Source organism: Aquarana catesbeiana, linkage group LG10 (assembly GCF_042186555.1).
Source record: "Aquarana catesbeiana isolate 2022-GZ linkage group LG10, ASM4218655v1, whole genome shotgun sequence".
NCBI classification, from domain to species: domain Eukaryota; kingdom Metazoa; phylum Chordata; class Amphibia; order Anura; family Ranidae; genus Aquarana; species Aquarana catesbeiana.
The window spans coordinates 106145251-106162483 of record NC_133333.1 but is presented as its reverse complement, the minus strand read 5'-3'; the positions used below and the strand labels follow the sequence as shown (position 1 = coordinate 106162483).

The 17233-nt window shown below is 41.2% G+C and overlaps 1 protein-coding gene across 1 annotated transcript in view; it reads right to left on the bottom strand.

Moving 5' to 3' along the window:
* The window catches only part of POU2AF2 (POU class 2 homeobox associating factor 2), a 253514-nt gene that overhangs the window by 89436 nt on the left and 146845 nt on the right, over positions 1-17233 (bottom strand). The window contains exon 2 of the mRNA XM_073602411.1: positions 16386-16495. Within this exon, the coding sequence (XP_073458512.1) occupies positions 16386-16495 (110 nt within the window). The remainder of the gene's footprint in view (positions 1-16385; positions 16496-17233) is intronic.

The window sequence follows — 17233 nt, the reverse complement described above, 5'->3', positions numbered from 1 at the left end:
AGATGTACTTGCAGATTTATATACACTGACAAATTGAAGCTAAGCTTCAGCTCACACTTTATAAGCAGTTACAGCAAACTTTTTTTTTCCCTTTTAGGCCTCCTTCACACCAACGGGTCTGCCTGTCGTTTTTTCAGATGGACCCGATCAGATACCCATTATTCTCTATAGAGTGGCAGATGCTTCCGCTGACACCCACCTGCATTCGATCCGGTCCGCTAAAAACAGACGGATGGGGATATGATCCTCATCCATCCAGTGGATCGGATGGCAGTCAGATGGAAATGGACAGGCAGTCCATTTCCATCTGACCGCCCCATAGAGAACAGCGGGCTGTGTCCATATCCACTCTGCATAGCGGAGCGGACTCAGACCTGTCATCCGCTCCACTCAGCGGGGATCTCTCTGCTGACGGACTCCTCTCAGTCTGAAAGGGACCTTAGGATAAGAGTTTTACATAAATAAATAAAACTGATTATTGTAAGCACCCCTGTGTTAAATAGTTTGTCTCATCCCTGTAACTGATACATCTGCAAGAGAGCTTTTTTTTTTTTTAAAACAGACTTACCGGCTAGATCATGAGATGAAAATAAAAGAATAGAGCCTAAAAAAGAAATCTAATGCAGCCATCACATCTAAGAATTGGTAAGTGGCAATAGAATAACTGTTTGCATTTGGGTTTAATTCTGTTTTAAAGTGTTTGTTAACTCCCCCCCAAAAAAAAAAAGTTGATGTCCTGTTTCCTTAACACAGATTAAACAGCACAATGCTTTGTGCTGTGTAATCTGCCCCCCTCTAAACTGTAAAAAAACTTGGCTGAACCTGCCACTTTCTGTATCTTCCTCTCTGCGCTGACCACGAAAATCAGGGCAGCTGAGGGTACGTCCCTCCGTCATCTGCAGCCCAGCTCTCCTCTCTCCCCCTCACCCCTTCTTGCCTGCCTGTCAGATCCGTGTCTGTGTCTCTGTCTCTGCCCCCCCAACCCCACCGCTATTTGTACAAATAAAATTGTATATATGGTCACTGCCAGCCCCTCTATTATAGCCAGGCATAGCACACTGTATAAATCTTTTATAAAAATGAGGCTTGTAACTACCGAATTAGCGTGATCTTCAGGTGGGTCACGTGACTCTCGGCCGTTTTCCAGGGCTACTGCAGGAGGGGCTGAGTGGCCATGTGACCTCCCCGTCTGATGTCAGAGGGAGATCTTGGCCCTTCCTGCAGAAGCCATCCATCGGAGCTGTACAGTGGCCGCGAGTCATGTAACTTGCCTATAGATCGTTCTAAAATGGTGATCACAAGCCTCATTTTTATAAAAAACATGTACAGTGTGCTATGCCTGCCTATACTAGAGGGGCTGGCACAGCTTTATACTTGGGTTAACAAACACTTTAATCAAAATCAATCTATAAATTAGTGCAAAACTACTTTGAAATATTAACGTACAACTTGTGACACCAAAACTGAATGAAAATGTTCTCCACCATGCAATAATCCCCTAATGAAGTCACATGACTGTGACGCAACATGTAGGGAAGAACTGAGTGACGTCAGCGTTCACAGACCAGTAAGTGACCAGGATTTCAGGCTATTATACTGGTACATGCTGTGTATCAAGCAGGGGAGCCTTCATTCATTATTGTTTACATGAGTGCACTGAGGAATAATGCATAGTACAGCTCATAATGTGAGTGGTTATGTGTAAGGATGTTAAAGAAATGTGCTTTTATATTGTAAAACACTATGTGTTTTTTTTTTGCTTTGCCATGAGTGATGGTGTAGAGAAGTGGACATTAGAGATATAGATGAAAATTCACATTTGATTTTCAGCACATGGGTCTTACTATATCGTTGTTGAAATTTATAGGTTTGTTTTTTGTGTGTCCACATGAAAAATTGAATTGTATTAATCACATTAAAAAATGGAACTTCCGCTTTTCGGAATCCTCCTCCTCCCCTCCGTTGTCACATTTGGCACCTTTCGGGGGGGGGGAGCAGATACCTGTCTGATCCGGGTAACGAGTATACCACTACCTATGTTTGAAGACACGGGAGTAGGATCCCAACGGGAGTTGGGTGCCATACCTAAAACACTCCAAGGCCGTAACTCTAATGTGGGCTCAGCCCCTTTAGGAAACACCCCCAACCCCCCAACTACCCCTATGATACAGCGCACTGGAAAGATGGACCCGTTCGTGATCAAACAGCCAACAATGGGTCGGGATTAGATGTGATCAACCTATCATCATATCAACTTACACCAATTGAATTGGAGGTCCTGAGGCTGGGACTTAGTTTCTGTCCCTCACAACAAGTAGACAAATTCACCCTTGTGAAGGATTTACATATGTTCGCAAGGAACCTTACATATAAATACTTATTTGATACCGACAAGGGCAAAACGTGGAAGAAAGACGAAGACCCCTATAAGGGATTCAAGGTACAAGACTTTAGGGCTCTTAAAACACTAATCCAACTGTTGGACGAAAATGAAGGCTATGGAAACTCGGAGAGTTCCTCGTCTGAAGAAGAAGAAGGAGGTCCAAGCCCACCTTCAAGACCCCTAAAATTTAAAAACAAATCTCAGAAGTTCCCGAATCTTCAGACATGCCCAGCTGTATGGGCCTTCTTGAAACAAACTATGAAGCAAATAGAAGCCATACAATTTCCAAAACATAACACAAAGAATTTGTCATCAGCACAACGGTCGGCCTTGGAAAATTTGACGAGGAGGGATGAATTAGTGATAAAACCATCGGATAAAGGAGGCAATGTGGTGGTGATGAACAAGGATAACTACATCGAAATGTGTCTAAACATACTCAACAACTGTGAATGGTATCAGCAGATCCCACCTCAGAAACTCAATGAAGCAAGATTAGATTACTTATCTATTATCGATCAGGCACATTCTCAAGGCCTGATCGATAAAGACACCCGTGAGTTCCTCGAGGTTAAGTGGCCGGTAACACCGACCTTTTACTCACTACCCAAAGTTCACAAGAGTCTATCGAAGCCTCCGGGACGCCCAATTGTCTCGGAATTAGGCAGCCATACCGAGACTGCTAGTCAGTTTGTGGATGGCTTTTTGCGTCCACATGTTACAAGTTTGCCATCTTATCTTAAAGATACACTGGAATTACTCAAAATTCTCGAGGGACTCACGGTACCCCCGGAAACAATCTTGGCGGCCATCGACATAGAGGCCCTTTATTCGAGTATACCACACAAGCTAGGCGTGGCTACGATTGCGGAGTTCCTGAAAGAAAGAGACACTGACAGTTGGGAGCTGTGCCAATTTATTACAAATCTGTTGGAACATATTCTCACCAATAATATGTTTCTGTTTAATGGCGTTACCTACCTCCAGGTACAGGGGGTAGCAATGGGGACATCATGTGCCCCATCGTATGCCAACCTGTACCTGGGGGGATGGGAACGCAATCTTTTCTCGAGTGAGGAGGCCGCGATGTACCTTCGCCATATCCTTCTGTGGCGGAGGTACATCGACGATGTCCTCATTTGGACGGGGTCAGCTGAACTACTTAATAGCTTTATGGAACTTCTCTCTCATAATAAATTCAATCTTAAGTTTACCATCCAATTTGATACAACGACTATCTCATTCTTGGATCTACGACTGGTGCTTAGAGAGGACGGCTCAATTTTTAGTACATTGTACAGAAAGGAGACGGCTGGTAATACTATTTTACATTTCGCCAGCTCTCACCCTCAACATAACATAGCATACCTTGTAGTCAGTACCTCCGATTACGACGGAATTGCGCCAGAGATGAGGACTTCGAGAGAGAAGCGAAAGCATTATATGATCGATTGCTCAATCGAGGCTACAGTAAAAAAGTCCTCAAGAGGGCCTACCAGCGGGCCAAACAAAACCTACGTGACACTCTGCTTTTCAAACACAAAATACGGGACTCATACCCCACTACAAAACTAATTACAACATTTACAGCACATCAACATGAAATTCGAAACCTGATCAGCAATAATTGGCACTTTTTGTCTGAGGATCCAGTCATCTCAAAATATGTGGCCAATGTGCCACAAATTACTTACAGGAAATCACGATCCATTAGAGATGTGTTAGTCCACAGTCACCTGCAATCTTCAATATCATCAGCAGGAGCAGAGGGCGGGAATGGTACCTTTAAATGTGGACATTGTCAATTCTGTCCATGGATTAGAGAGGGGAGTGGTTGTCCCTTCCACAAACTGAAAGGATATGCTGATTGCACCACAACGGGCATTGTGTACCTAGCCATATGCCATTGTGGTGCATTCTACATAGGTAAAACGAAGCGTCCGTTTGCTAGAAGAATACAGGACCACTTATACTACCTAGACGCAGGGCTACTGTATACCCCCATCTGTAAACATATTGGTTTACGACATAGTTACGACCCCAACTTTGTATCCTTCTTTGCTCTGGAGGTCATACCTGACCCGGAGAGGGGCGGTAATGTGGATAAAAAGATCTTGCAGCGTGAGGCCAGGTGGATATATAATCAACGGGCGACCAGTCCGCCTGGCCTCAACACTGCACTTGCATTCAACCCCTTTCTGTGATGTTGTTCTCCTTGCAAAAAATGTCCATATGACCAAGTAACAACAGGAATTATGGACTAAACATTCACTATCCATCTACATTTGCCATCTGATACTATAGGTAGATCTAATTTTCAGTTATAGAATACCATTAACACTCACTGGATACTTATCCTTCATTTATGAGAATTTCATAAATACTTACTAGAGGCGCATTTTCCATATACGATCCATTCTGGAGCAAAGGATCATGCGATTGAAAAACAATTGGAATTATAGTGTTAATCCATCACATACTGATCATACTTGCTATTAATATATTACTGCAGATAGGCTCCCATCCACCTCTAGTGGCACAATATCATATATTTTCACCAGATGGTGCTACTCTCCAACTGGGATTTGTTGATTAGAATATAGGCTGTTATAAATAACTAACATCCCCATCCCCTCTCTTTCCTTTTCTTCTTCTTTTTTTTTTTTTTTTTTTGTGCTTCATTTAATGTATTAAGTTATAATGATCTTGATTAGAAGGGAATCATGTATAAATGATGTTTATACTTTATATGTTTGCTGTACAAAGTTCTTGCATTATTTCAAAGTACCCGGTCTATGTCAGACCTGTTTGCTGTTCTCTACCACTCTTTGGATTATCTCAGCTGCTGGCTAAGTAACGGTTGCCTAATGGTAGGGGGACTCGGACGTCCCTGCCCAGGGGGTGGAGCCATTTTTTCCTTCCGCCCCCAGCTGCCCGTCACGTCATTGACGTTATACGGCCAATGTGCTCGCATCATTGGGGATAGAACGCAGCCGCGTCCGCTCCCCTGATGCGCGCGCATTCTGACAGGGACGTCCGGACCGGAAGCAATGCCGGAGGTCAATCCCGACCTGATTGCTTCCGGTGGGACCATACCATTCAAAAGATGGAGGCGCGGGAGCTGTCTGCTAGACGCATCCGCGGCCATCCATCGGTAAACGGGCGGACGCCCTGATCCTGCAATGAGGAGCTGCTATAACCCCCCTCTCTCTACTCTCCACGCTTAGGGGTAAGTTTAAATTACATTAGACGCATTTGTCGCCTCTTCTACACCCGGATATGTATTGCACCTGGGGGGGCCCCCTACTGTATTAGAAGGGGTTATTCTATATGGTCCTGATACAAGTAGCATTGTAGGTACCTTGCAATTAATCTATTATATCCCCAGTAAACCTTCTGAAAGTATTTAATATACCTTATGTACAATATACCCCAGTGGGCGTCATATGTAATTTTCTTCTGTGCCTGACCATTTTTGGTCATTAGCATTTTTCTATAATTGATTTCTAACAGTATTACTTATGGGTTTCCCATCTTCATTTCAGCACGGGTTACCAGCATATAGTGCCCTGAATGTGTGGTCCAGGCCTCCTACTGGTATTGTTTGTCTGGGATCTGGCACCCAGAGACAGTCCGTATTGGTTGGTTCAGCGAGTGATGTCCAATGAATGGTGGTTTTAGTCTTATTTCTTGAGATTATCACAGTAGGTGAGCTACAATTTAAAATAATTGATGTTCGTTAAGAGTTGTTGTTATGTATAACCATTGTACAATCTAAGACTGTCTATTATTTACACAGTGTAAATGAATCAATTGCATCCTGTCTAGCCCTGATGAAGCGAAATTTCTTTTGCGAAACATGTTGGCTTTAGTCACGCACGAATTCTGGATTCAACTACTGGATGTCTATATGTTTGTATATGTATTGACGATACTATTTTTTATTATATTTCAATAAACATTGCTAATTTTAATAAGCTTGTGTGATTCTCACCTACGCAACTCAGGTTTTTTCCTTTAAAGTCCCATACATTTGAGGAGGGGGATTGCCCATTCCTTCCCCCCCCCCCTCTCTCTTCTCTATTTCTATACAAGTCATACCATAATCAGGGATGGAAAAACTGCCTGAGTTATTTCCCTAAATATAGTCCAACCAGCTCTCCTTTATTACACGTCCGGGCGTAGATAGCCGCAGTATCAGCAGATATCTACGCCATGTCCGGCACCCCCGCTGTCTTCTGGGAGACACACAGGTCCCAGAAGACAGCAGGGACCAGTGGGATTGTGCAGTGCGACTCGTGCATGCGCAGTAGGGAACCAGGCTGTGAAACCACAAAGCTTCACTTCTTGATTCCCTTACCGAAGATGGTGGCGCCTCCACCCAAGAGCCGAGGGACAGATCAGCTTCGGGTGCCGACATAGCGGGTGCCCTGGACAGGTAAGTGTCCATATTTTAAAAGTCAGCAGCTGCAATATTTGTAGCTGCTGACAAAAATTGTCAGAACTTGGCTTTAACGCACAGTGGAGAACATTTTTACTCAGTTTTGTTTTCACAATTTGTAGGTTAACGTTTCAAAATAGCATCACACTATTTTATAGATTGATTATTAACCACTTCAATACAGGGCACTTTTACTCCCCTTCCTGCCCAGACCAATTTTCAGCTTTTAGTGCTCTCACATTTTGAATGACAATTACTCAGTTATGCTACACTGTACTCATACAAAATTGTTATTATTTTTTTTTCACACAAATAGAGCTGTCTTTTAGTGATATTTATTCACCTTCTGTTTTTTTATTTTTTGTGCTATAAACCAAAAAAGAGCTAAAATTTGGAAAACAAACGCCCACTTTTTTCGTTTCTATTTTTTGTTTATTATTTTTGTTCATAAATTTAGGCAAAAATGTATACTGCTACATATCTTTGGTAAAAATAGTCTACAAGCTATGTTACCAATCATTGAAAATTGATCACACTTGATGTACTGACTGCCTATCTAATTTCTTGAGGCCCTTAAAAGTAGACAGTCCAAGATAAGAAGCGTGGTGAGTTTTTGAAGTAATTTTTTTCCACAATTCTATTTTTACACAAAATTGTCATATTAACAAGTTATTTCTAACACATGGCATAGGCATACTTGCAATTACACCCCAAAACACATTTTGCTACTTGTCGTAGGGATGGGCTCAGTCATGTTCGGATCGTAGTCCCTACCCTCCTGAGCAATCCCACCAGGAAGCCCTCACTGCACGCCACCAATCGTAGGCAGTAAGGCATTTCCTGGTCCACAGCTACACATACACACGCAGCCTATGACTGGAGGTGTGCAGTGATGGCTTCCTGGTGTGATTGCTCAGGTGGGTTGGGACTACGATCCCAACACGCCTGAGCCCATCCCTAGTCCTGAGTATGGCAATACCACATGTGTGAGACTTTTTCACAGCCTAGCCACATACAGAGGCCCAACATCCAAGTAGTACCTCCAGGCATTCTAAGGACATAAATTACACATCTAATTTCCTGACTACCTATCACATTTTTGAAGGCCCTAGAGCACCAGGACACTCAGATAGCAAGGATAACTTGCCACAAATTTGTGGCAGTGTTGAATTGTAAGTCTGGTAATTTGCTGCACATTTTCACTGGTAAGTTGTACACTTGCAGAGTACTTGAAGCATAGATTCTAGTTGACACTGTTCCAATTTGTATCAAATATGCATGGCAAGTCTCAGACAAGAGTAAAGTTGCAGTAGTAAGTCTACAGCAAAAGCTCTGCAAGTCACAACATAACTGAACCAGAACTTGCAGAATGTTTGCAAAGAAAGTTGATCTGCAGTCATGCAATACAGACTTGCTGCAATTGTGCAACAAATTTGTGAAGCCTGGCAAGTCTAGCAATAGCTTAGCAAGTCATGTTCAAACTTGCAGCTAAATTGAAAATGTATTTTATTTTTATTTTTTTCACACAAAGTTGTCAATTTCTAAGAAATTTCTAACACATAGCATGTACATGCCAAGTATTACACCCCAAAATACATTCTTCTACTCCTCCAGAGTATGGCAATACCACATGTGTGAGAGACTTTTACACAGCCTGGCCACATAGAGAGGCCCAACATCCAAGTAGCACTTTCAGGCATTCTAGGAGCATAAGGTAAACATCTAATTTCCTGACTACCTATCACACTGCACAACCAACAGGTAGTAATGGGCTGCACAACAGGTAGTGATGAAGTGCACGACCAACAGGTAGTGATGGGCTGCACAACAGGTGATGGTGGGCTGCATGTCCAACAGGTACGGGGGGCTTCACAACTGACAGGTACTGATGGACTACATAACTGACAGGTACTGACAGGCTGCCCAACTAAAAGGTGCTGATGACTGCACAACTGATAGGTGCTGACAGGCTGCACAACTGGTAGGTACTGATGGGCTGCACGACAGGTACTCGGATGGGCTGCAGACAGGTACTCTGATGGCCTGCAGACAGGTACTCTGATGCTCTAATGGGCTGCATACAGGTACTCTGATACTCTGATGGGCTGCAGACAGGTACTCTGATGGGTTGCAGATGGTTACTCTTTATTACTGGAGCAATCAGGGCACAGTGCTGTAAAGGGTTAACCGTTAACTCACTGTTCCCAAGATCCCCTCCTCACACTGGATCAGTGTCTGAGGAGGAGAAACCTGTAACAGCAAATTACTGGAGTTTGTTTACATTTGTGACTGGCTGTGATTGGACACCAAAGGCTGGGTGCACAATTCCGACGCACTGGGCTTTGACTGGGCCATTCTAACACATGACTCTGCTTTGAGCTAAACCATTCCATTGTAGCTCTGGCTTTATATTTAGGGTCGTTGTCCTGCTGGAAGGTGAACCTTCGCCCAAGTCTTAAGTCTTTTGCAGACTCTAACAGGTTTTCTTCTAAGATTGCCCTGTATTTGGCTCCATCCATCTCCCATCAACTCTGACCAGCTTCCCTGGCCCTGCTGAAGAAAAGAATCCCCATTACATGGTGCTGCCATCACCATGTTTCACGGTGGGGATGGTGTGTTCCGGATAATGTGCAGTGTTAGTATGTGCAGTGTTAGTTGCCTGCCACACAAATGGGCCGTACACACGATAGGATTTTCCAACAACAAATGTTGGATGTGAGCTTGTTGTCGGAAAGTCCGACCGTGTGTATGCTCCATAGAACATTTGTTGTCAGAATTTCCGCCAACAAATGTTTGAGAGCAGGTTCTCAAATTTTCCGACAACAAGACTTGTTGAAATTCCGAGCGTGTGTGCACAATTCCGACGCACAAAAGTCCACGCATGCTCAGAATCAAGCAGAAGAGCCGCACTGGCTACTGAACTTCATTTTTCACGGCTCGTTGTACTTGTTGTACGTCAGTGCGTTCTTGACATTCGGAATTCCCGACAACATTTGTGTGTATGCAAGTTTGAGCTAACATCCTTCGGAAAAAAATCCATGGTTTTCTTGTTGGAAAATCCTATTGTGTGTACATAGGCATAGAGTTTTGCTTTTAGGCCAAAAAGTTCATTTTTGTTCTCATCTGACCAGAGCACCTACTTCCACATGTTTGCTGTGTCCCCCACATGGCTTCTCACAAACTGCAAATGGGACTTCTTATGGCTTTCTTTCAACAATGGCTTTCTTCTTGGCACTCTTCCATAAAGGCCAGATTTGTGGAGTGCGCGACTAATAATTGCCATGTGGACAGATTCTCCCACCTGAGCTGTGGATCTCTGCAGCTAATCCAGGTTTGCAGTTGTGCCATACTTTTTCCATTTTCGGATGATGGATTGAACAGTGCTCAGTGCTCTGTGAGATGTTCAATGCTTGGGATATTTTTTTATAACCTAACCTACACAGAACAGTTGTATTTATACTGAAATTAAATTATACAAAGGTGGACACTATTTACTAGGCATGTGCAATTAGTTTCGTTCCGAATTCGTTTTTTAACGAATTTCGACAAATTCATTAATTTGGAAATATCTGAATTAACGAAAACCCGTTTAACGAATTTTTCCGAAAAGTGGTAAATTTGAAAAATTCGTAAATTCGTAAATTCATACATTCGTAAATTCGTGCATTTGCAATTTACGAACTACATTCGTACCTTCGTACATTAGTAAATTAGTGAATTCGTAAATTTGTAAATTTGTAAATTCGGAAATCTGAAATAATAATTAACTAATAATAACTTAACTACTATTAATAGTAACTATTAAATTATAGGTATTGTAGTTTCCTTTCAAATTTGGCTGTTAGTGAACGTAACACATACAAATTTATCCGAAGGTTACGAATGACCTGAAATAACGAATGTCTTATCCAAACGAATGGAATGTAATGAATTAATAATAATAAATACCAATAATACTAATAAAAACTTTTTATTATTATTATTTATTAATAATTTGTCCTGTTCCATTTGTTTAGATGCAGTTTAGATGCAGATTACATGAGTGCACTGAGGAATAATGCATAGTACAGCGCATCATGTGAGTGGTTATGTGTAAGGATGTTAATTAAATTTGCTTTTAAATTGTAAAACACTATGTGTTTTTTTTTTTGCTTTGCCATGAGTGATGGTGTAGAGAAGTGGACATTAGAGATATAAATGAAAATTCACATTTGATTTTCAGCACACAGGTCTTACTATATCGTTGTTGGAATTTATAGGTTTGTTTTTTGTGTGTCCACATGAAAAATTGAATTGTATTAATCACATTAAAGCGGAGTTCCACCCAAAAAATGGAACTTCCGCTTTTCAGAATCCTCCTCCTCCCCTCCGTTGTCACATATGGCACCTTTCGGGGGGGGGGGGGGAGCAGATACCTGTCTAATCCGGGTATTTGCTCCCATGTCCGAGCATAGATAGCTGCAGTATCAGCGGATATCTAGGCCATGTCCGGCACCCCCACTGTCTTCTGGGAGACACACAGGTCCCAGAAGACAGCAGGGACCAGTGGGATTGCGCAGTGCGACTCGCGCATGCGCAGTAGGGAACCAGGCTGTGAAACAGCAAAGCTTCACTTCTTGATTCCCTTACCAAAGATGGTGGCGCCTCCACCCAAGAGCTGAGGGACAGATCAGCTTCGGGTGCCGACATAGCGGGTGCCCTGGACAGGTGAGTGTCCATATTTTAAAAGTCAGCAGCTGCAATATTTGTAGCTGCTGACTTTAAAAAAAAAAAAAATTGGCGGAACTCGGCTTTAATGCACAGTGGAGAACATTTTTACTCAGTTTTGTTTTCACAATTTGTAGGTTAACGTTTCAAAATAGCATCACACTATTTTATAGATTGATTATTAACCACTTTAATACAGGGCACTTTTACTCCCCTTCCTGCCCAGACCAATTTTCAGCTTTTAGTGCTCTTACATTTTGAATGACAATTACTCAGTTATGCTACATTGTACTCAAACAAAATTGTTATTATTTTTTTTTCACACAAATAGAGCTGTCTTTTAGTGATATTTATTCACCTTCTTTTTTTTTATTTTTTGTGCTATAAACCAAAAAAGAGCTAAAATTTTGAAAAAAAACGCCCACTTTTTTTCGTTTCTATTTTTTGTTTATTATTTTTGTTCATAAATTTAGGCAAAAATGTATACTGCTACATATCTTTGGTAAAAATAGTCTACAAGCTATGTTACCAATCATTGAAAATTGATCACACCTGATGTACTGACTGCCTATCTAATTTCTTGAGGCCCTTAAAAGTCGAGACAGTACAACTACACCCCAAATGACCTCTTATTTGGAAAGTAGGCGGTCCAAGGTAAGAGGCGTGGTGAGTTTTTGAAGTAATTTTTTTCCCACAATTCTATTTTTACACAAAATTGTCATATTAACAAGTTATTTCTAACACATGGCATAGGCATACTTGCAATTACACCTCAAAACACATTTTGCTACTTGTCGTAGGGATGGGCTCAGTCATGTTCGGATCATAGTCCCTACCCTCCTGAGCAATCCCACCAGGAAGCCCTCACTGCACACCACCAATCATAGGCAGTAAGGCATTTCCTGGTCCACAGCTACACATACACATGCAGCCTATGATTGGAGGTGTGCAGTGATGGCTTCCTGGTGTGATTGCTCAGGTGGGTTGGGACTACGATCCCAACATGCCTGAGCCCATCCCTAGTCCTGAGTATGGCAATACCACATGTGTGAGACTTTTTCACAGCCTAGCCACATACAGAGGCCCAACATCCAAGTAGTACCTCCAGACGTTCTAGGGACATAAATTACACATCTAATTTCCTGACTACCTATCACATTTTTGAAGGCCCTAGAGCACCAGATAGCAAGGATAACTTGCCACAAATTTGTGGCAGTGTTGAATTGTAAGTCTGGTAATTTGCTGCACATTTTCACTGGTAAGTTGTACACTTGCAGAGCACTTGAAGCATAGATTCTAGTTGACACTGTTCCAATTTGTATCAAATATGCATGGCAAGTTTCAGACAAGAGTAAAGTTGCAGTAGTAAGTCTACAGCAAGAGCTCTGCAAGTCACAACATAACTGAACCAGAACTTGCAGAATGTTTGCAAAGAAAGTTGATCTGCAGTCATGCAATACAGACTTGCTGCAATTGTGCAACAAACTTGTGAAGCCTGGCAAGTCTAGCAATAACTTAGCAAGTCATTTTCAAACTTGCAGCTAAATTGCTTGGAAAACTTGGAAAGAAAATGAAAATGGATTTTATTTTTATTTTTTTACACAAAGTTGTCAATTTCTAAGAAATTTCTAACACATAGCATGTACATGCCAAGAATTACACCCCAAAATACATTCTGCTACTCCTCCTGAGTATGGCGATACCACATGTGTGAGAGACGTTTACACAGCCTGGCCACATAGAGAGGCCCAACATCCAAGTAGCACTTTCAGGCATTCTAGGAGCATAAGGTAAACATCTAATTTCCTGACTACCTATCACACTGCACAACCAACAGGTAGTAATGGGCTGCACGACAGGTAGTGATGAAGTGCACGACCAACAGGTAGTGATGGGCTGCACAACAGGTGATGGTGGGCTGCATGTCCAACAGGTACGGGGGGCTTCACAACTGACAGGTACTGATGGACTACACAACTGACAGGTACTGACAGGCTGCACAACTAAAAGGTGCTGATGGCTGCACAACTGATAGGTGCTGACAGGCTGCACAACTGGTAGGTACTGATAGGCTGCACGACAGGTACTTGGATGGGCTGCAGACAGGTACTCTGATGGGCTGCAGACAGGTACTCTGATGCTCTAATGGGCTGCAGACAGGTACTCTGATGCTCTGATGGGCTGCAGACAGGTACTCTGATGGGCTGCAGACGGTTACTCTTTATTATTGGGGCAATCAGGGCACAGTGCTGTAAAGGGTTAACTGTTAACTCACTGTTCCTGTGATCCCCTTCTCACACTGGATCAGTGTCTGAGGAGGAGAAACCTGTAACAGCGAATTACTGGAGTTTGTTTACATTTGTGACTGGCTGTGATTGGACACCAAAGGCTGGGTGCACAATTCCGACGCACTGGGCTTTGACTGGGCCATTCTAACACATGACTATGCTTTGAGCTAAACCATTCCATTGTAGCTCTGGCTTTATATTTAAGGTCGTTGTCCTGCTGGAGGGTGAAGCTTCGCCCAAGTCTTAAGTCTTTTGCAGACTCTAACAGGTTTTCTTCTAAGATTGCCCTGTATTTGGCTCCATCCATCTCCCATCAACTCTGACCAGCTTCCCTGTCCCTGCTGAAGAAAAGAATCCCTATTACATGGTGCTGCCATCACCATGTTCCACGGTGGGGATGGTGTGTTCCGGATAATGTGCAGTGTTAGTTGTCCGCCACACATATGGGCTGTACACACGATAGGATTTTCCAACAACGAATGTTGGATGTGAGCTTGTTTTCGGAAAGTCCAACTGTTGTATGCTCCATAGAACATTTGTTGTCAGAATTTCCGCCAACAAATGTTTGAGAGCAGGTTCTCAAATTTTCCGACAAAAAGACTTGTCGAAATTCCGAGCGTGTGTGCACAATTCCGATGCACAAAAGTCCACGCATGCTCTGAATCAAGCAGAAGAGCCGCACTGGCTATTGAACTTCATTTTTCACAGCTCGTCGTACTTGTTGTACGTCACTGCGTTCTTGACGTTCGGAATTTCCAACAACATTTGCGTGTATGCAAGTTTGAGCTAACATCCTTCGGAAAAAAATCCACGGTTTTGTTGTTGGAAAATCCTATTGTGTGTACATAGGCATAGAGTTTTGCTTTTAGGCCAAAAAGTTCATTTTTGTTCTCATCTGACCAGAGCACCTACTTCCACATGTTTGCTGTGTCCCCCACATGGCTTCTCACAAACTGCAAATGGGACTTCTTATGGCTTTCTTTCAACAATGGCTTTCTTCTTGCCACTCTTCCATAAAGGCCAGATTTGTGGAGTGCGCGACTAATAATTGCCCTGTGGACAGATTCTCCCACCTGAGCTGTGGATCTCTGCAGCTAATCCAGAGTTAACATGGACCTCTTGGCTGCTTCTCTAATTAATGCTCTCCTTGCCCGGCCTGTCAGTTTAGTAGGACAGCCATGTCTTGGTAGGTTTGCAGTTGTGCCATACTTTTTCCATTTTCGGATGATGTATTGAACAGTACTCAGTGCTCCGTGAGATGTTCAATGCTTGGGATATTTTTTTATAACCTAACCTACACAGAACAGTTGTATTTATACTGAAATTAAATTACACAAAGGTGGACACTATTTACTAGGCATGTGCAATTCATTTCGTTCCGAATTAGTTTTTTAACGAATTTTTAACGAATTTCGACAAATTCATTAATTTGGAAATATCCAAATTAACGAAAACCCGTTTAACAAATTTTTCCGAATAGTGGTAAATTTGAAAAATTTGTAAATTCGTAAATTCATACATTCGTAAATTGGTGCATTCGTAAATTTGGAAATTCGGAAATCTGAAATAATAATTAACTAATAATAACTTAACTACTATTACTAGTAACTATCAAATTATAGGTATTGTAGTTTCCTTTCAAATTTGGCTGTTAGTGAACGTAACACATACAAATTTATCCGAAGCTTACGAATGATCCGAAATAACGAATGTCGTATCCAAACGAATGGGACGTAATTAATTAATAATAATAAATAACAATAATAATAATAAAAACTTTTTATTATTATTATTTATTATTAATTTGTTCCGTTCCATTTGTTTAGATGCAGCATTCGTTATTTCGGATAATTCGTAACTTCGGAAAATTCGTATTTGTTACGTTCTCTGACAGCCAAATTTGAAACGAAATTACAATACCTATAATTTAATAGTTAGTTACTATTTCAGATTTTCAAATTTTCGGGTTTTTGGATTTTCAAATTTTGAATTTACAAATGTACGAATTTACGAATGTACGAATTCACGAATGTACGAATTTACGAATGTACGAATGAACAAATTTATGAATGTACAAATTTATGAATGTACGAATTGCGATCATAACGAATGATCTGAAAAACAAAAAAAAAATAAACTAATGGAACGAAAATGAAAATGAACAAATTTTTTGGCTGTGCACATGTCTACAGTATTTACTAATTAGGTGACTTTTGAAGGCAATTGGTTCCACTAGATTTTAGTTAAGGTTATCAGAGAAAAGGGGGCTGAATACAAATGCACACCACATTTTTCAGATATATATTTGTAAAAAAAATGAAAACCATTTATCAATTTGCTTCCACTTCACAATTATGTGCCACTTTGTGTTGGTCTGTCACATAAAATTCCAGTAAAATACATTCACGTTTTTGGTTGTAACATGACAAAATGTGGAAAATTTCAAGGGGTATGAATACCTTTTCAAAGCACTGTAGATTGAAAATATCTATCTGGTAAAGCAAAATTTTCTGTTTGCATTCCTAAATAGCCAGAAAAGCAGAATATATTATGGAAGCTAGCTTACATTTAGCCTTGAACTGGTCGTCTGTCTTGATCTTTTCTCTGCTAGAAGATCTTTGACTGTATGTTTCACCCGGACTCCTTGGTAAATCCGCTTGTTGAATTCACTGTGAACTGGAAAGAAAAAAAAATAAGCCCCATAAACATATTTGTTTTATTCAGTCAGCCAGAAGTAATATGTTTGATTTACATGTCAGGCAAAATGACCGATACACAGGTGGAGCGATTTCAACGTATCTTCTTAAAGTTGAACTTCAGGCAGATAAAAATGGCACAGATAATGCACCTCTTAAAATAATAATACAAGTTTTGTTTTGTTTTTTTTTGTTTTTTTAATGCAAGTAGTGAAAGTATCTGAATTTGACTTAGTATCTATCAGCCACTTGCAGTCCATTGTGCAGTCTATACCACAGAGTTCTCAAACAGAAGTAACATAAAGCACCTGTCAGGTTTACTGTAATGGAAAGGAGGAGATAGCAGAGTAATAGAGAGAGAATAGTTCATTAGTGTGCTTTTTCTTCTTTTATTGTCCAGTTACAGGGTAAGTGTGAAGAAAGGTTAAAAAAAAAGTAAAAAAAAAATGACTTTCTGCTAACAGAGTAGTAGGTTATTTGTTGTGTTTTTTAACAGTATTTTTTATTTAGATATTTATTTTTAAAATTTTTAACACAAGCAGGCAGACACTGGCCTTGCAGAGGTAATAATGGTGATAATGGGTTTTCTTGGCCTTTTCTGCACATGGTTCTCTGAGGTAAAGCAGCTTTTTTATTTAGCCTCAAATGCATCCCTGGGCTCTTCTAACAGTGTGGAGGGAGGGTATTGATAGCATAATGGAAAAGGTAGACAATGATG